At 43.6% G+C, this 22,075-nt stretch overlaps 1 protein-coding gene across 3 annotated transcripts in view; it reads left to right on the top strand.

Annotated features, from left to right (window-relative positions):
- Positions 1 to 20,005, top strand: part of LOC108095294 (homeobox protein cut) — a 76,949-nt gene extending 56,944 nt beyond the window's left edge. The window contains exons 3-7 of one of the 3 annotated variants that reach the window (XM_017196335.2): positions 432 to 946; positions 1,086 to 1,261; positions 2,958 to 3,959; positions 11,994 to 12,435; positions 12,541 to 20,005. In XM_017196335.2, the coding sequence (XP_017051824.1) occupies positions 432 to 946; positions 1,086 to 1,261; positions 2,958 to 3,959; positions 11,994 to 12,435; positions 12,541 to 15,775 (5,370 nt within the window). In that variant the 3' untranslated portion in view covers positions 15,776 to 20,005. Of the gene's footprint in view, positions 1 to 431; positions 947 to 1,082; positions 1,262 to 2,378; positions 3,960 to 11,993; positions 12,436 to 12,540 lie in introns of all 3 variants that reach the window. The other 2 variants (XM_017196334.2, XM_043207412.1) reach the window with 2 other exon arrangements.
- Positions 20,006 to 22,075: the final 2,070 nt, after the last annotated feature.

The raw sequence follows: 22,075 nt of genomic DNA, 5'->3' as shown, positions 1-22,075 counted from the left end.
CCCTCTGCCGAGGCTTCACTGCTGCACCTGCCGGCATTTAGCGGTTGGGTGGTTTTGCGATGGAGACGTGTGCCACACCACCACCGCCACTCCAGCACTACAGCACTCCAGCATCAGTCGTTGGCAATCAACGCCGAGCGACATTGACGTCGTTGTTAATTTTATTTAAAATTATTTTATAACTCTCGAGAACTTTTCACACACACACGCATAACATGTGAGGAAAATTTAAATTTTTCCTGGGGGGAAAATGAGAACAGCAAGAGACAACAGTAATCGATGGGAAAAGGCAACATTAATAAATTAAGGATTAGAGGACGAAGCTACAGAAATCATTAAGAAATGACCAGAATTTAATATCAACTAACTTTTTAGTAGTGTGAAACCTGTAATAGCTCTCAACTAAACCACTTCTCTTTTATTTATTTTAGATTAAGACACTTCTGGACGAACTGCAGCGCTTGAGGGCGCTGGAGCAGACGCACCTGGTGCAAATCCAGCGACTGGAGGAGCACTTGGAGGTCAAGCGGCAACACATTATGCGGCTGGAGGCACGCCTCGATAAGCAGCAGATAAACGAGGCGCTGGCCGAGGCGACCGCCTTGGCGGCGGCAGCTGCCACCAACAACAACAATAGCCAGAGCAGCGACAACAACAACAAGAGCAGCAAGCAGAGCATATCCACCGCCTCGCTGGAGGCCTCATCATCCATCGGCGATCTGAAGGAGGTCGCCAAGGCTCCAGTTCTTCCCGCCGAGGATGACGACGACGATGATGACAACCAGGCCATGCTGGTGGACTCCGAGGAGCAGGACGAGAAGCCGGATGTGCCACAACACAACGAGGACGACGACGACGACGACGAGGAGGAGGAGGCTGAGGATCGGGAGGCGGTCAATGCCACCACAACCGATAGCAACGAGCTCAAAATCAAAAAGGAACAGCAGTACGTACAACTAAGAAATTCAATTAATTACCAGTAATAATAACTATGCTATTTTATGTTATTATATGTTTATATTATATGTTATATTATATTATATAATATATTTATTAATTATGCAATCAATGAATCTTTCTAGCAGTCCGCTGGATCTGAATGTGCTTAGTCCAAAGTCGGCTATCGCAGCTGCTGCCGCGGCCGCCGCTGCCGCTGCCTGCGCCAACGACCCCAATAAATTCCAGGCGCTGCTCATCGAGCGCACCAAAGCTCTGGCCGCCGAGGCGCTCAAGAATGGCGCCAGCGATGCCCTCAGCGAAGGTGAGTCAAGCTATCAAGTTATCAAGCTATCAAGTTTGCAAGTTGAAATTACAGAGGGGGTTCACATATTCAAACAACAGAGTGGATCAATTTATAAAGATTCGAAACCGAAAGGAATAGGAAAACACCCATTTCAAATAATTAGTACATGAAACTGAAAATGACTAAATAAATAAATAGTTTTTTATATCCAAATCCAAATCCCTGAAAAATTCGATCCACCGTAGAGAGTACTGTACTTCCGCCTTGTCTTGCTGCTGTTTGCCCCACCATCTTTCTTTCTTTTCTCCATCCTGCCTCCACTCAACACCGCCTTTTCGATATTTCTTCGTTTATCAATCGCTTTGATTTAAACCCGACGACTACAACGGCTACGCTGTATATTTTTATGGTTTATTTGACCGCTTATCGCAGTCGGAGGATAAACCGTCCAAAGAAGAGTATACTATATATATCCAGGGGGGGGTAAAAGCGAGCGGGGAGCGAAGGAGGAAAGGAGGTTCAATGGGGCAGACGGCGCCAGATTTTATGGGTCTCAAAAGGCAAACAGCTCTCCTCTTTTCTTATATTTTTCACTCGCCTTTTTTATTCCACCTCAATAACACAATATTTGCATCGGGCGAGTGTGAGCGTTCGATGGTTATTGTTACTGTTGTTGTTGTTGTTTTGTTTAATCAATGCTATCATTGTTCTTGTTGTTGTTGTTGTTGATGTTGTTGATGTTGTTGTGTTCTGCATGTTTATCGATAGCAGAACGACACACACCATCTCTTTGGCCGCTATTTTCAATCATAAATAGTTTACATATCATAAAAAAATATACAAAATATACAAAACAAAAACTCCAAACACACCAGAGATTCTTTGTTATTTTGCACCTATTGGCAAAAAAAAATATATATATATCTGACTACAAAATTACAAAATTTGAGAAAATCGAGAGAGAGAGAAAAAACAAAGAACCAAAACTAAAGACAAAGTTTGATTAATTTTTGGCGTTTTGTTCTATGGATGTTGTTGACCAAAATACTAAGTACTAAATATGCAATCAAATTAAGATCTTGCTTTTGAAGAGCAACAACAACAAATAGCCAAATTTGTCTGTTGTTATCCCCAGAAATCAACCGAATAGAAGAAGCACAAGCAGAAGCTGAAGAAGAAGAAGCATCACTTAAAACAACAACAGCAACAACAAATCTGAGTGAAGAAACGCTGGCAAACGAAGCGCTGGAAACGGAAATGGAAGAAGCGAAAGGCGGCAATAAAATGGTGCCCAAACAGGAAGTCGATGATGTGGACGATGAAGAAGAAGAAGAAGAGGTCGTCCTGCCGGAGCAACTGGTCAACGATTATTGGCGACGAGGCTTCGAGGCTTCGGGAAGCAATAATCCCAACACTGCATTGCCGCCAGAGAGCAAAACGCCAACAATTTATCAAAATCTTAGGGCCGAGCAGCAGCCAACACAACTGTTGTTGCCGCCGCCACCACCTCCACCACCCCTGCAACAACAACAACATCTCCTCCAACAACAACAACAGCAACATATAAACTTTCCACAGCAACATCAACAGCAACAACAACAACAGCAACCACAACAGCTAAATCAACAGCAGCAACATGGACCTTCGTCCACAGCGCTGCTTAGTCAACTGGTTAACTCAACATTTTCCAACTCTTCCACCTCTTCCCGCCTAGATGCCCACCACCACCAGCACCACCACCTCCACCAGCAGCAGCAGCATCAACAGCAGCAGCAGCACCACCAGCAGCAGCAACACCACCAGCAGCAGCAGCAACACCTCCACCAGCAACACCACCATCACCTGCAGCAGCAGCAGCAAAACAGCGGCAGCAGCAACAACAACAACAGCAACAATTCGGCAACCAGCAGCGATAGTTTAAACCACCATCATGGACATCACCTGCACGGCGGGCACGGCGGTTTGCTGCATCCATCGGCGGCGCACCACCTGCACCACCAGCAGCAGGCGACCGAGTCAAGTTCGAATTCAAGTACACCGACGGCCGCCGCCGGCAACAATACTTGTGGCAGCAACAACAGCGGCGGCGGCAGCAACAACAACACCACCGCCAGCAGCACCACCGCTCAACTGGCCGCCAGTTTGGCGAGCACCCTCAACGGCAGCAAGTCGCTGCTGCAGGAGGACAGCAACGGACTGGCGGCCGCTGCAATGGCGGCCCATGCCCAACATGCGGCTGCCCTGGGACCGGGATTCCTGCCCGGTCTGCCGGCCTTTCAGTTCGCCGCTGCCCAGGTGGCCGCCGGCGGCGATGGACGTGGTCACTATCGCTTCGCCGACTCGGAACTGCAACTGCCGCCGGGCGCATCGATGGCCGGCAGACTCGGCGAGTCGCTGATACCCAAGGGGGATCCCATGGAGGCCAAGCTGCAGGAGATGCTGCGCTACAACATGGACAAGTACGCCAACCAGGCCCTGGACACCCTGCACATTTCGCGGCGCGTGAGGGAGCTCCTTTCAGTGCACAACATCGGCCAGCGGCTGTTCGCCAAGTACATCCTGGGCCTCTCGCAGGGCACCGTTTCCGAGCTGCTGAGCAAACCGAAGCCCTGGGACAAGCTGACGGAGAAGGGACGCGACAGCTACCGCAAAATGCACGCCTGGGCCTGCGATGATAATGCCGTCATGCTGCTCAAATCGCTGATACCCAAGAAAGGTGAGTGGATAAGCCCAAAAAAAAAAAACATAAAATGGGGATAGTTTAGTTGAGGTTTTGCAAGTTGGGCAGGTTGATGATATGACAGGATTTATTGTTTAAATTATATCAAACAACTTAATCCTGATAATCCCAATTATGTATAATTTTAAGTAAAAGTTTATCAGTTCACTGAACTATTTACAAACCGAGGAAAACCCAATAGCAATAGCTGCCTGAGGTCATCACAACCGATTGAAGCGAATCCTTCAACTCGAACTTCAAACGTTGTCCTGGCCGTCTTTGTCCCCTTCTGTCTTTCGGCTTTCTGGCTTTCTTTTTCTGCAGCTTTTGGCGTTTTTCATTTCGTTTGGCCGACGGCCAAAACATTAAATTGTGAAATTTTAATTATTTTTGATTTTTGCGTATAATCAACGTGCCAACAGCAGCCATATAGCAAAAGCAGCAGCAGAAGCAGAAGCGACATACTTGACGACGCCATTTTCTGGGGTGGAGGTCGCCGGGAAAAAGGGGAAAGGGGAAAGGGGGGAAAGAGGGGAAAGGGGAAGGGGGGAAAGGGGGTGGCGGACCAAAGAGACATTTGCGGTGCAGTTGGAGCGGCCATTTGCCTGTCGCCATAAATTTCGGGAAATTCGCACATTAGGCGTGAAAATGAAAAGGAATTTGTTTCATTCTGTCTCGTTTTTGGTTTTTGATTTTGTTTTTGTTTTTTGATTTTGATTTTTATTTCCCCCTTTTTTTATTTAGTTTAGTTCCCGTAGAATTTTCATTCACAGTAGATCATCTGAGCTGCAATGTTTTATTAATATTTTTAATTATTTTGAAATAAACAACTTTTTAATTTGTTATGGGCAATTAACCCCCCGTTCACCCAAGATCCAACCTTGTTATCTAGTTGTCTTGGTTTTCGCTCCCTTATTGATTAGTCATCAATTTCATGGCCGGAAAACTTTCCCGGTGGCGGTGGAAAAAGTAAAAATATGTCGATGCAAAAGTATGTTTAAAGTGCCGGCACGCATTTGAACCCCTTGGAATCCCCTCCTTTTGCAGACGCTCCCCTTCCCCTCCCACTCCCCGTACCCCTCTCTTCTGCCCCAAAGTTAATCAAATGTGTGCGAGTATGCGTGTGTGTGTGTGTGTGTTGGACTAAGTGCATGCAAATGTTGACAATTAATTTATGACGATTACTCATGGCAGCTAAACTAACTGTGACTGTTTATAGAAAAGAGTTGCTAATGGCAGGGGGCTCAAAGTTGGCCGGCCAGCGGGGGGTTAAAGGAAAGAAGAAGAAGAAAAAAATAGGGTGCGGATCAAAGGATAAAGTGCAGCAGAGGTTATTACCCATTTTGAACTTCATCCTCGGCTAATTTTAAGCAAATACATAGTTAGGATAGCAGATCTACAATCAGATTTTACATTTTTTGTGCTACAGTATAAATTGAAATTCATGGATTTATTTTCTTTAAATGATATTCAGTTATGAAAACAGCATGATCTTCGATGCCAATTTATTTGTTTATTTTTGGTCCGCTCTAAACAGTCCCCTCTTGGCGCCGAGCCCTCTAATCCCCCCTGAGCTGCGCGCCCCTGTCAACTCAGTTGGTTAACAATACTTTGAAGTCATTGTGGCAAAAGTTAACCCAGGATGCGCGTCAATGAATTTTGAATTGTAATTGTTTAAAGCGCGTTATGAACGAACCGGTTAAAATGGGTGGGCATCGTGGGTGGTTGGGTGGTAAAAGTGGGAAAATGGTGGGAAAGGCGGCGGGGAAAACAGTGGTAAAAAGTGGGGGCGACGGAATGGATGGTTCGACGCGACGACTGCCGTGACAATTGGTCTGTAAAAGGCTTGAAACAACAAAATACAACAGCAAAAAAGAAAAAAAAAAAGAAAAAATCAAAAAATAAGCAAACATACATAGCGAAACAACGTGAAGTTGAATTAAATATAAACAACAACCAGCGATGACGACAACAACAACAAATACAACAGCAACAGCAACAACAACAAATAATAATAGCAACAGCAACAACAATTGCAACAACAACAACAACAAACGACCAACTGCAACTGACTTCAACGAGGCATGCAAACGTTGACGTGCCGAGCGTTTGAAGTCGTCTTTGTGGCTGGCCAAAAAGAGGGTGGTGTTTGGGTGGTTCTGAAAGATTGCGAGTGGTGCGAGTGTGGCGAGTGGGGCACCACCGCTGTGTGGTGGTGCAGCGATAGGGAAGGGAAAGGGACAACATCACCACTAGCTTGACGCAAAACTTTTTGCGTTTTCGGTTGGTTTTCCTTATTTATTTTCCTGCTTTTCTTTTTGTTTCCATTTTTCCAACATTTAACGACAATTGTTGCATACTAAACTGCAGAAACAGGGAAAACATTTTGGGGGAAGGGGGTGGGTTCAAGGCAGGGCAATATCGATAAAGGATAAAGGAATATACGAATAGAATATAGAGAGTTCCATGGGAAACTTGGTAATTTCTCAAGCAAGTGAGAAAAATCGAAATCATAAGTAAATGTATTTATATGATAACCAGTACTTTTCCATTTTTTCGTACTCCCCTCTATAAAGTTACCTGAAGCAACAAAAACAGTTCACAGGACTTTTGCAGAACGAAAATAAAAAAAAAACTAGGAAAATAGAAAAGACCAGAATGAAGTTAAGAGCTCAATTGAAACTCGTTTAGCATGGTGCTCAAAGCCTAGGCAAATACAGCGCAAAAAAAAAAAAAAGAATTACGCGGCGTATACGTAATGACAAAAGCGGGGAATAAAGTTAGGGCGAAGTCAAAGGAGGCAGAAAGAAGGCCGACAAGGCTGACAAAGAGTGGGGCAAACGGAGCCATTAAACCAGCTAATAATACTAGCATATTAACACATAATTCTCAACAGACACCGTCGTTGTCGCCTATTTGCTTTTAGTCAGGCCAACTCGGGCCAGGCCAACAAAAAAAAAAAAAATAAAAATAAAAAAAAATAAAGAGTGCGCGTTCCTTAAAATAGAACCAAAAACACAGCGTACACGGGATTCGACAAAACAAAAGCATTCCAAACGCCACAAGATGCTGCTACTGAATAAAACCAAAACAAAAACAAAAACAAAAGAAAAGCGAGGCAAGACCGCCACACATATATATATATATTTGCGGCCGCTTCACAAATTATTTGTCACAAGCCATAAAGCTGGCTAAAAGTGTGTGTGTGTGTGTTGCTGTTGTTGTTGTTGGTTAGGCTGCTGCCACACGAAAAAAAAAAAAGAAAATGAAGCAAAATATGAGAAATACTGGGAGATATTGCTTTGACTAAGTGACCAACGGGGCGTATCAATTCCTTTGACTTTACGATCTGGCCTTCCCTTGATTGTATTTCATTTGATTTCGTTTCATATTATTTTATTTATACACAACACAATAGTTCAGGAGATGAGATGTGAGGAAGTCAATCGAGTGAGTCGACTTATTGAGGAGAAATATTTCAACTGGCGGATGATAATACATAATACCTGGCATGCTACTAAAATTAAATTTGTTTATTTTTTTTTGTATTGTATATTTGATTTTATATCTTTCGGTGACGCTTTTAAAACACCAACCAACACTCTGGCGTGCATCTATTAACTAATTTTTCAGCGAGTGGCAGGCATCGCATAAGTGTGGCGACTCATTGCGGCAACAAAATCAGACAGATGAGGTGGTTTTTGTTTTTTTTTTTTTTTTTTTTTGGGGGGAGGACGGAGGTTTGACTGCGTGGGCCGGGCAAACAATACGCATAAATTAGCATAAAACTCGCTCAACAATTTTCATAAATCTGACGATCGCGCACAGACATCGCGAGTGGCGAAGATAAAATTTATTTTATTTTGAATTTCTTTGATATCTCTCTGGCGGGATGAACGAAATGAGGCAATCAGGAACGGAAAGCCCGAAAGCCGAAGAGTAATGGCCAACGATCAGGGAGTGCTAATAATTTGATGGGGACTAACCGAAAAATACTGTAATAAACAAATATATAATAAAACAACAAGCATACGAAATATAAACTTTTGAGCCCCATCAACTCACACACACACACTCCATACACACATACACACAAATTAATGTTGCACATGTCGTGTTCGTGCTTGATTTTAATGCTTCTTATTTTGCATATAAGGCAGCTAATTACTTCGTAATGAACTTTGACAAGAGTGAAACGCGGGGAAGGGGGAAGGTGGAGGTCTGGATGTTTGGAGGTGGGAGAACAAAACGAAATCATGACGAAAACAAATTAAAATGCAAGACAAAGTTGTTGCACGTTCCCCATGCCACAGAATTTGCCAGCAGCAGCTGGCTGCTCCTCTGACTTTTTCACACTCTCCTTCTCCTTCTCTCTGGTATTTTTTTTTTTTTTTTTTTTTTTGCCTAATTGCAAGACAAGCGAGCGAGCGAGCGAGCAAAGTGAAATGGGAATGGGAATGGGTTAAATGGCATTGAAACGCCGCTTTCTGATAACAGGTGATGTCTCCTTCGTCTCTGCACTGCAGGAACCCCACATTCGAAAACCCCTCCCTCCTCAAAACCCCCCTAAACCCCCTTTCTTCCTTTATTTTCCTCCTGTCGAAACTCTTCAATTCACCATGCTTCGTTTGCTTTCTGCTCAGCTAGAAGAAGAAGCCTCCAGTTTCGTTTCCAATTCCATTTGAAGGTACTCCTCCCTCCTCCATTTTTTGCCCACACACACACATCTTGTCTTTCCATTCCTTTCCTTTCTTTATTTTTTTTTTTTTTTTTTTTTAATTGACACTTTTGCTAATACACAGGAACAACAACAAACAAATGGGTAGCTGACAAAATAGGAGTGGGGAGGGGGGTGGTGGGTTTCGAATCAAAAGGGGGTCCAAAGGAGTCACCGAGAGTCGCGGGGAAAAAGGAAAAACAAATGACTGGCATTTTAATTAGAAAATTTTTCCTGCAATTAATGCAAATTGCGTGCGTGTGCCAATTTCAATGTGCCGTTCAGTTCAGTTCAGTTCAATTCCGTCCTCCTATTTTTTCGTACCCTACGTATAATATATGTACGTATATGTATATGTATATATGATATATATGGAAATATATAACCCTTTCAGATCGACGCGACATGTTGAAGTATGATTACATATTTGTGAGCTGGCAAATATTTATTGTATTAGAATAAAAAAAACAAACGAACCAACCCCAAGGCCCCCAAGACCTCCTTCGCATTCTGAAGCTGAAGCTGAAGCAGCCACTTCACTGGGTTCCACTGTCTGGGTTCTTCGTCCTCTGATTTGTTATAAAAGGCAAATATTCATCAAGCAAATTGCCAGGGTGAGGAGGGCAGGGAAAGAGGAATCGCACAAAGATGGGATAGATTGTCATATAAAAATATATGCGATATAGATATACATTCACATACATATATATTTTTATATTTTTTGGTATGTGCTAGACAAATATGATAGCTCATATCTGGTGCGCATATTTCCCCCCCAACGATTTCCGGTCCGAAATCCCTTTGAATGACAATTTGGTCAACATGTTCCTCTCTAATAAATTACAAAACAAAAAATTCAAACAGCATCTGGGGGTAACCGAATGGTTTGGCTGGTTATCCATCCAACATCCAACACACAACGGAAAAAGTAATGTAAATCGCAGACAAAAAAGTGGCTAACGATAACGACAAATATATATCCATATCTGCTGGCCCCAACTGCCGCCAAACCTCGCTGTCTATATCTATATAAAAAGATATATATTGTATATATATATATAGTATAAAGTTGACTGATGGCCATAAAAAAAAAATGGCAGCGAAAGTTGGGCCAAAAAACTGCGGGTAACTTTGGGGGAAAGTCCTTTGCAAAATTGAAGTTTGGTTTGGGAAGCGAATGCTTTGTCTGCTTTGCAGATGAAAACCGCCACGTGAGACACTTAAATTTTTGTCACAATATACTTAAATGATGGCTGCTAATAAATAGTGTATAGAGACATTTCGCTAATTGGTATTTCAACTCTTAAATATAAAATACAACAACGCGAATTTGCTGAAGAGAAGGCAATTTAGCAATTACTTTATCAGCACACATACGTGCATCAGCTTTAAAGTGCTTCACTTTACTTTTGGCCGAAAATAACTCCTAACCTCGTCCAAACTGGACACAATCATCCATCCACTAAGTCCGCTTAAGCTGTCTGTGTCTGACCAACTCCATGCCATCGCTGCTTTGTTCGATTCCCATCATCTATCTCTGGGGTCTGGGTCATTCCAGGTGTCATCAATGTCATCTTCGACTTTATAACACAAAAACACTTTGTAATCCCCAAATGAAGCGACGACAAGGAGACCCTCCGACCGACCGACCAACCGACCGCCACATAAGGAAAAAATTCACACAGAAAATCATTTTTCCAATTTTCATGCCATGGCAACAAACGAAAGCAAGCAAACCGAAGGAGAGTCGAGTTCGAGGATCTATCTATTGTAGTTGGTCATTTTATCGCCTTTATCCATTTAAACGTATCTGGGGGATTGGGGAGTCCGGTTCCCCCCAATTTTTCAAATCCCTCGCTTCAATAGCTGTCGGCCAGGATATTCTGGAATCGAGAGAAGGGGAGATGGCAGGATGAAAGGATGCCTGGGACATTTGTCATTCATGTGTTGATTTCCGTTTCCGCTTGCGTCCGATTCTTTGCAGTTTTATTTTTGCTGCTGCTGCTGCTGCTGCCGCCAAGTGTTTGCTCCTTTGGGCATCGATTATGCTTGGCAATTGTAAAGCGATTTTCAGTTATTTCATTTCGCCAACTCCACACCCAGAAACAAAAACAGTTCTCATCATATCATCATCGTATAACGACGAACGTTCCATTCCGCTAAACGTGTGCGGCTGATTGATGTTTTTGCTGTGTGGCAACCACAAAAACATGCCGCAGGACATCACACAGGAAATTCAATGATCCCTGCGCTCGGACGCCATGCAAAAGCCGAAGGGGTATTGGTATGGGTGTGTTTGTGTGTGTGTGAGTGTGTAGTACGTGGGTGGCTCGAACCACTTGTGTGATTATTTTGCAATTTACAACTCGATTCGCTGTCACGAGAAGCAAAAAGCCAAAAAGCAAATGCTTCTCCACTTCGTGTTTTCAATTGAATTTCAGCAAAACAATTTTCAGTTTTACGTACGTATTTTTTTTTTGTTCAGACCCCCGCACCTTCACCTTTGCTGCGATTTTTTTTGCATTTCCTCCAACCAACGCTCTCTCAATTGCAATTGAATTCATTCATTTTCATTTATTCATTCGCTTCTCGTTTGGTTTCGTTTATTCAACTCCAGAACGCTCGCTTCGATGAGCATTTTTCTTTGGGGTTTGGAGGCCTGGCGCGTGCCAAATTAGCGCAACGGTTTGGGTTTGGGTTTGGGTTTGGGTTTGGGTTTGGCATCGAACAACTATTTGAGACTCGCAGTTGGATGCGAACAAAATCCTAGGTTGGGGATGTGCAAAAAATACAACAACAAAAAAAAATGTAAAAGAGGGGGGATACACGAATATTTCACCAGTTTACCATTCATGTCCACCGTTTTATGTTTCTTTTGCCGGACATAATTGAGCAGCCTTTGCTGTTCGCTTCCCCCTGTTGAGTGGGGGGGACATTCGAAATTTTTTCTGCCAGTGCATTGGAGGCAAAAGGGGCGTGGCATTCGGTGGACACTTGGCAGCGGGACCCTTTCAACTGCAGCGGCGCTTTATGGCCGCAAATTCGCTTTGGCTTTTTGAACGCTTTATGGCTTAATTGGTTTCGGTCTGGTTTGGGTTTGGGTTTGGGTTTGGGTTTGAGTTTGGGTTTGGGTTTGGGTTATCCAAGATATCCAAGTTGAGAGGCTCGGCAGTTCCACTTTCCACTACCATCACTGCCATGGTAGCCATGTCCTGGCAATCGGGCATTATAAAATTTACAGCATTTAATGGGCTTTACGATCCCATCTGCCCTGCTATCTGCCTCCTACTAATCTCGAGCATTATTATTTGCAGACTCTGGACTGCCGCAGTATGCGGGTCGCGGAGCCGGCGGCGCTGGCGGCGATGACTCAATGTCCGAGGACCGGATTGCCCACATCCTCAGCGAGGCCTCCTCGCTGATGAAGCAGAGCAGCGTGGCCGCCCAGCATCGGGAGCAGGAGCGTCGCAGTCACGGCGGCGGCGGAGGCGAGGATTCGCACAGCAACGAGGACAGCAAGTCGCCGCCGCAGAGCTGCACTTCCCCCTTCTTCAAGGTGGAGCAGCAGCACAAGCACAACCAGCACCTCAGTCCCGAGCAGGCGGCCGCGGCTGCGCAGCAGCGGGAAAGGGAGCGCGAGCAGCGGGAGCGGGAGCAGCAGCAGCGGCAGCGGCACGAGGATCTCGCCCAGGACAAAATGGCCAGGCTCTACCAGGAGCTCATAGCGCGCACTCCGCGTGAAACAGCTTTTCCAAGGTGAGTTTATGGGAATTTTAATACCACATAAAGCAATCATCAATTGCTCTTTCTCAAAAAAACCTTTTGACCTAACAAAACTCTTTCTTTTGATTACTTTATCAGCTTCCTCTTCTCACCCTCGCTTTTCGGAGGAGCCGCTGGGATGCCGGGAGCAGCCAGCAACGCCTTCCCCGCCATGGCGGACGAGAACATGCGGCATGTGTTCGAGCGCGAGATCGCCAAGCTGCAGCAGCACCAGCAGCAGGCCGCGCAGGCCCAGTTCCCCAACTTCTCCAGCCTGATGGCTCTGCAGCAGCAGGTGCTGAACGGCGCCCAGGATCTCACGCTGGCCGCCGCCGCAGCCAAGGACATCAAGCTCAATGGCCAGCGGTCCTCGCTGGAGCACAGCGCCGGCAGCAGCAGCTGTTCGAAGGACGGCGAGCGGGACGATGCGTATCCGGGTTCCCTGCACGGTCGCAAGTCGGAGGGCGGCGGCACACCCGCACCACCGGCACCACCGTCTGGCGGCGTTGCCCCACCCACAGGCGGAGCCTCGTCCACCGGTGGTGGTGGTGGTGGAGCCAGCACCAATTCGGCGGCACCCAGTCCGTTGAGCAACTCCATCTTGCCACCGGCATTGAGCAGCCAAGGTGAGGAGTTTGCGGCCACAGCGAGTCCGCTGCAGCGAATGGCCTCCATTACCAACTCGCTGATCACCCAGCCACCGGTGACACCGCACCACAGTACGCCGCAGCGACCCACCAAGGCGGTGCTGCCGCCGATCACCCAGCAGCAGTTCGACATGTTCAACAACCTTAACACGGAGGACATTGTGCGGCGCGTCAAGGAGGCCCTCTCGCAGTACTCCATCTCGCAGCGATTGTTCGGCGAATCGGTGCTGGGGCTGTCGCAGGGATCCGTTTCGGATCTGCTGGCCCGACCCAAGCCCTGGCACATGCTCACCCAGAAGGGCCGCGAACCGTTCATCCGCATGAAGATGTTCCTCGAGGACGAGAATGCGGTGCACAAGCTGGTGGCCAGCCAGTACAAGATCGCCCCCGAGAAGCTGATGCGAACGGGAAGCTACAGCGGCAGTCCGCAGATGCCGCAGGGGCTGGCCAGCAAGATGCAGGCGGCCTCGCTGCCCATGCAGAAGATGATGAGCGAGCTGAAGCTGCAGGAGCCGGCGCAGGCGCAGCACCTGATGCAGCAGATGCAGGCGGCGGCCATGTCGGCGGCCATGCAGCAGCAGCAGCAGCAGGTGGTGGCGCAGGCGCAGGCGCAGCAGGCGGCGCAGGTGCAGCAGCAGGCGCAACAGCATCTGCAGCAGCAGGCGCAGCAGCATCTCGCCCAGCAGCAGCATCTCGTGCAGCAGGCGCAGCAGCATCCCCATCAGCAGCACCACCAGGCGGCTGCGGCGGCGGCTGCCCTGCACCACCAGAGCATGCTGCTCACCTCGCCGGGTCTGCCGCCCCAACATGCCATCAGTTTGCCACCATCCGCAGTGGGAGGGCAGCAGGGAGCCCCGGGCAGCCAGGGAAACACGAGTGGTTCCAGCAGCGAGAAGAAACCCATGCTGATGCCCGTCCATGGCACGAATGCCATGAGGAGTCTGCACCAGCACATGTCGCCCACCGTCTACGAAATGGCCGCATTGACACAGGATCTCGACACCCACGACATCACAACCAAGATCAAGGAGGCCCTGCTGGCCAACAACATCGGTCAGAAGATATTCGGCGAGGCGGTGTTGGGACTGTCACAGGGATCAGTTTCCGAGCTGCTCAGCAAGCCGAAGCCCTGGCACATGCTGTCCATCAAGGGCCGGGAGCCCTTCATCCGGATGCAATTGTGGCTGAGCGACGCCAACAACGTGGAGCGATTGCAGCTGCTCAAGAACGAGCGGCGGGAGGCGAGCAAACGGCGGAGGAGCACGGGACCCAATCAGCAGGACAACAGTAGCGATACATCGAGCAACGATACCAATGACTTCTACACCAGCAGTCCGGGTCCGGGATCCGTGGGCTCGGGCGTTGGTGGTGCCCCACCCAGTAAGAAGCAGCGTGTCCTCTTCTCAGAGGAACAAAAGGAGGCTCTCCGACTGGCGTTCGCCCTCGATCCGTATCCCAATGTCGGTACGATTGAGTTTCTGGCCAACGAACTCGGCTTGGCAACGCGTACGATCACCAATTGGTTCCACAACCATCGCATGCGCTTGAAGCAGCAGGTTCCCCACGGACCCGCCGGCCAGGATAATCCGATTCCGAGTCGCGAGAGCACCAGTGCCACGCCCTTCGATCCCGTCCAGTTTCGCATCCTGCTGCAGCAGCGCCTGGTTGAGCTGCACAAGGAGCGCATGGGTCTGAGCGGCGCCTCCATTCCCTATCCGCCGTACTTCGCCGCCGCGGCTCTGTTGGGTCGCAGTCTGGCGGGGATTCCCGGCGCCGCGGCGGCGGCCGCAGGAGCAGCAGCGGCTGCAGCAGCCGTCGGTGCCTCCGGTGGCGATGAGCTGCAGGCCCTGAATCAGGCGTTCAAGGAGCAGATGAGCGGCCTGGATCTGTCGATGCCCACATTGAAGCGGGAACGCAGCGATGACTACCAGGACGACATGGAACTGGAGGGCGGTGGCCACAATCTGAGCGACAACGAATCGCTGGAGGGCCAGGAGCCGGAGGACAAGACCACCACCGACTACGAAAAGGTTCTGCACAAGTCCGCTCTGGCTGCCGCAGCCGCTTACATGTCGAATGCGGTGAGAAGTTCGCGACGAAAGCCAGCGGCACCGCAGTGGGTGAATCCCGCCGGCGCGGTCACCAATCCCAGTGCTGTGGTGGCAGCCGTGGCAGCTGCTGCAGCGGCAGCCGCCGACAACGAGCGGATCATCAACGGAGTGTGCGTGATGCAGGGATCGGAGTACGGACGCAACGATGCCGACGGCGATGGCAGCAGCAAGGGAGGAGCAACGGAGGCGGGCGGCGACTCGGATCACGAGCATGCCCAGCTGGAGATCGACCAGCGGTTCATGGAGCCGGAGGTGCACATCAAGCAGGAGGAGGACGACGACGAGGAGCAGTCGGTGCAGGGCAACCTGGACAGCGAGGAGAATGCCAATGCCAATGCGATCAGCGATCAGAAGCTCAAGGTGATCAACGAGGAGAAGCTGCGAATGGTGCGCGTTCGCAGGTTGAGCAGCACTGGCGGCGGTGGTTCCTCCTCCGAGGAGATGCCCGCACCGCTGGCACCGCCACCACCTCCTCCACCACCGAGTGGGGAGAGCAGCGGCACTGGCAGTAGCACCGGCACCACACCCGCTGTTACCACCGCTGCTGCAAGCACGGCATCCGGTTGGAATTACTAGAAAACTATATAATAATTCAGTGCAATGTAGAGAAAGAGAAGCGGAGACGAACGAAAGCGCGTTTACTTGTGATTAAGTTTGAATGTTTAAACAATCTGAGGATCCCGGGAGACATAAATACATATATATATAATATTATATATATAACATACATATATATATATATTAAATAGCTCGTAGGCCCTAGAAAACTGTATTTTTTTTTTTTTTTTTTTCGATTAAGCATAAACTACTAAATATAGGCGTTAGTTGTAGCAGTTAAGATAGCCTTAGTGAGGTGAGGAGTGGTAATAGTTGTAGCTAAAAGTTTAGAGACGCTATGCGATGATGATGATGATATGTGGAGAGCAGCGCAAAAGTATTAAAGAAAACCCCCATATAGACCCCCGACTTGCCGAAGAACTTTAACCAAAACGTCGAGATTCAATTGATAGTGAAAGATTTGATCTTGCAAAGATTTTCGATTTGTTTCTACTTGAAGACTGTAAGCAAAGGCGGTAGGATTGATATACCTACACACACATGTAATTCGATTCTATATCTTATTCTTTTTTTTTTGAGAAACTATTATTATATGATTATTAGCAGATTAGCTGGTTAAGTGTAAATAAACGATGATAAACGAGGAGCAGATGGTGTACATAGATAGATTTCTCGCGAGGCATGATCTTGCTGTCGTTCTTCCTAAAAATCCTCCCTTCTACCACCCTCAGCAAACCGACTTGTTAAACTATCTTTTGATCTCAAGCAAAAAAAAATATTAAACAAAACGGAAAAGATATTGAAAGGGAATTGTGGAAGACGCGGAGTGAAAATCCAAAGTAAAAGATAGTTAAAAGCAAAGCAGAAATGCAGCGAACAGAAAGTTTTTCCCTATTTTGTTGCCCAAAAAAAAAAAAAAAAAAATATTATGACGATAGAAAACGGAAGGCAAATTGAGAAAAAAGTATATAACAATAAACTTTGTAAATTCTGAATTTACATAAAAATTACACACTCACACACCTACACAAAATACACCGCACAACAAAAACACACACAAATTGAGTAATTCATAATTGTAGCAAAAATAAACATGCAATATGCACTAAATTATTTATAATCTAATTATTACATACATTATTATATATAATTATACCTATGCAGAAAAGCGAGAAGTGGAAAGTTTATCAAGTTAGCCTAACGGTAATTTAAATTTGCATTAAACCTTAGCATAAATAACAATTTTTTTCTGTGAATCTAAAATATTTATAGATGAAAATAAAAAACAAGCCGCATATCGTACTAAAGAAATTACACAAAAAACGTCAAAAAAAACTAAACCCTATTCTAAGACAGCCAATTTTTTTTGCCTAGGGTATAAGCTCACACCGTAATCATAATATAAAACAAATTGCGTAATAAAAACGAAAAAAAAAAATAACAAAAAATTGAATCTGTTTTCCTATATGAACAAGAGACAACACAGTAAAGCAAGATGAGCAAAAAAACAAATTTTAACAAGTATTTAAATTTTTTTTCCTAGGCTAAATGTTTAAGCTTAACGAAATCCAGATTTCTCAAAACCAAAAAAAAAATTCTAAGTAAATTTAAACAACACAAAAACATTTTTGCATAGGCCCAAAATTTGCCGCGTTATTATGATTATTGCATACATATATATGAGAAGAGAAGTAACGAGAAAAAATTACCAACTTATACCAAACACATTTCAAAAAAACTACAAAAATACAATTTGCGTCTTTAAGCCAAATTCGTACAAGAAACAAAAAAAACTTAAAGCAACAAAAAAAAGTAAACATATTACAAAAATATGCAAACAATTTTTGTCATCAAAATTTGTTACGATCTTATTTAAATTATAGTTTTTCTCCTTTCCTGTTTACGTTTAAGTTATCAAGTTAAACACTTTGCATTTTATACGCTTTAGCTAAAGAATAAATTACATCTATATGAATATGAGGTAAACAAGTAATAAATAAATATATATAAAATATATACAAAATATGGATAACGATTAAACACGTTGAAATGGTTCGTAACTTTTAGTTTTATTTTTTTCTAAAACCAATTTTTTTTGTCTTCGTATTTTTATTATTATTATTATTGTAATTATAATATACATATTATAAATATATATATATTAAAAAAAGTAAAGAAATCGAAAACACAAGCGACAACATACCAATAATACATGAACATGAACGAAACTTTATCAAATAAAAATGTTTTCTTAAACGAAAAAAAAAACCCATCGAAATCCTTTTTTATTTTCCAACAACAAAAAAAACACCAAAAAAAATAGCAAAAATGCCGCTGAGGAACGAAAGTACTCGCAATCCCCTCGAATCCCCGATCCCAGTTAACCTCTGACCCCAAAAAACCCGCCTCACAAATAAACCGAAATCGAAACCGAAATCGAAACAGAAACACTCTGAAATTGTATAGTATACTTTTGGAAGCCCCAAGATGTCGAAGTCCCCTCGCCACAAGCCAATATAGACATATATACCCTAGTTATATATGCATGATCAGCATTTTTATACATACCATACATAGTTATATTTATTAACAATATGCGGTGCTAGCCAAGTAAAGAAAAACGTACAGATATTAATGAAAAATGGCGCTGAACCCACATTATATATATAAATATATATATACAAAATATGGCAGTGAACAATTTTTTGCATAGATCCGTACTGCTCCGAAACATACGTAATTAATTTTAAACAAAACACTTAAAACGGAAAACGTAAAACATTGAAATCAAAAGAATTGAGCTGTAAATATATATGAAATTATCCTTCCAATTCAAACACACACACACACAAACAAACACACGCCCTACTTTTTATACCTAGTGAGAAATGATTGAATTTTTTTTAGACATTATAGACACAGATATCTTACATATATGAATATGAATGAATTTAAGCCCATGGTGATATATGCACACACTCTCCAGTTTTCGAGACTTTGCCAATTGTCCTCCCTTCCCTTCTATATCACCCACTAAATATTAGCTGTACATAAGAAAGTAGGACCGAGTCTTAGGGCCCCCACTTAAATTGAATTGAATTGAAGAGTTCAGAGATCAGGCAGTTAAACACGAAAACAAAAACCAGACCATATCAATATTATGTTTAAAGCATAAGAAATAACAAGTGGAAAGGATATACAAGCGAGTTATTTTAGCAGATTCAAACAAAATAAGAAACAGAAAGAGCCGCATGACTTGAAATAACCCCATAGTGTAAAACAGCAGATAAATATATATATATATATTATATATATATATAAAAATCTCTATACATACACAAACATAATTATGAATATTAAAATACATCCATTCCGAACTGTTGAATGGTAAAGGAAAAGAATAAGAACACTCAAAAACAGTCGATCGATTGATCTTTTGAAACGATACCAAGCCAAATACCTAAGTTTTCAACCGCTAAAGATCTTAAGGAGAGCCAGCTCAGTTTTTCAGTTTGAAATCCGCCCAAAAATGCAATGAAAAACCAGAACAAAGTATATGGAAGAGAAAAAGAAGCATTAAGAGTAACAACAATTAAGCTAATTAGCAAAATGTGCCCAAAAAACGATAAAAACAAAAAAAAAAAAAAAAGCAGCAAAAATATCAAAAACATACATATAACAAAAGTAAATACAATACCAAAAACCATATATAGATATATACATTAAACATAGTTATTAAACATAAGCACATACACTTTTTGGCAACTTTAAAATCATTTTCTAAGACCTCAGCAAACCAACAAGAAAAATATCCAAAATAAACTCAAAAAATGAAGGAAGGCTAACATTTTTTTTAGCATTTCTTGTATAAATGCACACGAGCATTAAATTAACAACTAACCAAAATAAATTAAATGTAATGAGTATTTTTTTATTAAGTAAAACTGTAATTGTGTGTTTATTTTCACTCATTGAACGTATTTCCAGCAAAGATTTGCAAAAAAAAAACCCCAACAAGTAAAAATAAATCAAACAAAAATGGAAAAATGGAAAAGTCATGAAAACAATTATCAAAATGAACGTGGGACATGAGAAACAAATCGGGGCATTTCAGATGTCGCTGAAATGAGTAACACGAAATAATGAAAAATATAAATAATAATATAATGATTAATAAACTAGTTTATATAGCATGTAAAACTGAACAGAGAAATCAAATTCAATAAAGACGAATCTACTGTATTCCAATTAGAAGGTCATATTACATTTGGGAAACGAAAGGGGAGGAAAATTAAGAAAATTAAAGCGCTTCTTTGAAATCCAGTAACCGTTTTTAATTAAATTTAAATAAAGCTCATTGCTATAGAACTATTTTAAAACAGAATTTGCGTTTTTAAATAATAGATGGCGCCTCTATCTATTTGAAGTTGAATAAAGAGGGCGCTTTTATGTAGAATGTGGGAATGACCGATGTCGCTTTTGCAGTATACAACATTTTTTACATATGTAAAAACGAAAGTTAATGTGTATAAGGGTTAAATGATCAACTACTAATCCTTGAACTTTTTTATATCAATATTGACCGCCATTTATCAATTGATTTAATAAAAGCAGAACGTATAATCACTTACCCACATGTTTCCTTCATGCAACCAGTCAAACATTCCAACGAAGACGAACGGCAAACTCGAAGATCACTTTTTTCATTATTGCACTTATATTTCAGCCAAAGAGAGCGTTGATATTAAAGACAGGAAAGCAGGACTACTCAGAGGAAAGAGATAAAGAGAAAGTTATAGAGAAATAGATAGAAAATAAGAGAAGGAGAAGGAGACTTAAAGGAGATCGAAATTACGGTAAGGGCGCTTGGGTCTGATTTGGATGGCAGCCATTTTGAAAAAAAAATTGCGGTTTAAAACTGCTTCAAAAATAGTAAAACGGAAGCGTTTTATTTTATATAACCACTTTTTCACAGAACAAAAAACGAATTGCTTATTTTTAGCCACGAAAACTGCATTTAAAAACACGCAACATATTTCCGTTATTTACTATTTCCGCTATCAACGGGAACCAAGATACACATTTACCTTAATTTCCGCGCGTAAATGCCGATAATTCCATTTTCCATTTAGCCAAAACGATCACTTTTTCCTTTTCTCGGTAAACTTTTCTGGGCGATTGGCATTCACGGCGTCGGAGGAATTCAATGCATCCGCCATTTTTTTCCACGTGTTTTCCGGCCGACTGCTCTCTGGCTTCTGGTGATCTAAATGGCAGGTGCATTTTCGGAAGCGTTGGTTTGCGTTAAGAGAGGGGAGCGGCGAGCTAGGCAAAGGAAACTAACGCTTAAGCTCTATATTTCAGCCAAAGAGAGCATCGATATTAAAGACAGGAAAGCAGAACTACTCAGAGGAAAGAGAAAAAGATAAAGTTATAGAGAAATAGATAGAAAATAAGAGAAGGAGAAGGAGACTTAAAGGAGATCAAAATTACGGTTAGGACGCTTGGGTTTGATTTCAATGGCAGCCATTTTGAAAAAAATTAGCGCTTTAAAACTGCTTCAAAAATAGTAAAACGGAAGCGTTTTATTTAAAATTACCACTTTTTTCACAGAAAAAAAAACGAATTGCTTATTTTAGCCACGAAAACTGCATTTAAAAACACGCAACACATCTCCGTTATTTACCATTTCCGCTATCAACGGGAACCAAGTACAACACATTTACCTTAATTTCCACGCGTAAGAAGTAAACGCCGATACTTCCATTTTTCATTTAGCCAAAACGTGATCACTTTTCCCTTTTCTCGGTAAACCATTCTAGGCGATTTGCATTCACGGCGTCAGAGGAATTCGATGCACCCGCCATTTTTTTGCACGTGTTTTCCGGGCGACTGCTCTCTGGCTACTGGTGATCTAAATGGCAAGTGCATTTTCGGAAGCGGCGGTTTGCTTTAAGAGAGGGGAGCGGCGAGCTAGGCAAAGGAAACTAACGCTTAAGCTCGCACACCGAAGACAAAAGTCTCCAAAGAGAGTGAGAGTGAACTGGCCGGAAGCTAATAGGAAGTCGTGGTGGAGAGTGGACACAAGTTGGCACAGTTAATTTTCCTAAATTGCTGGGGTATTAAAAAGAACAGTAGGATTTTGCTTGGTATCAACAGATGGGTGGAGAGTATTTTATTTATCGTAAGTCATACACAATTCGCTTATACACAAGGATACAGGCCCAAAGATCAGTCCCAAATCTGTTTCGCACTTGGTTTGTTTGTCTTGACCATGTTTATCTATAAATTAGCAACAAACTAAAATCAAACTTTTAC

The sequence above is a fragment of the Drosophila ficusphila genome, unplaced genomic scaffold (genome assembly GCF_018152265.1).
Source record: "Drosophila ficusphila isolate 14025-0441.05 unplaced genomic scaffold, ASM1815226v1 contig_198, whole genome shotgun sequence".
Classification (NCBI taxonomy): domain Eukaryota; kingdom Metazoa; phylum Arthropoda; class Insecta; order Diptera; family Drosophilidae; genus Drosophila; species Drosophila ficusphila.
The sequence above is the reverse complement of the archived record's forward strand: the minus strand, read 5'-3'. Positions and strand labels throughout refer to the sequence as shown.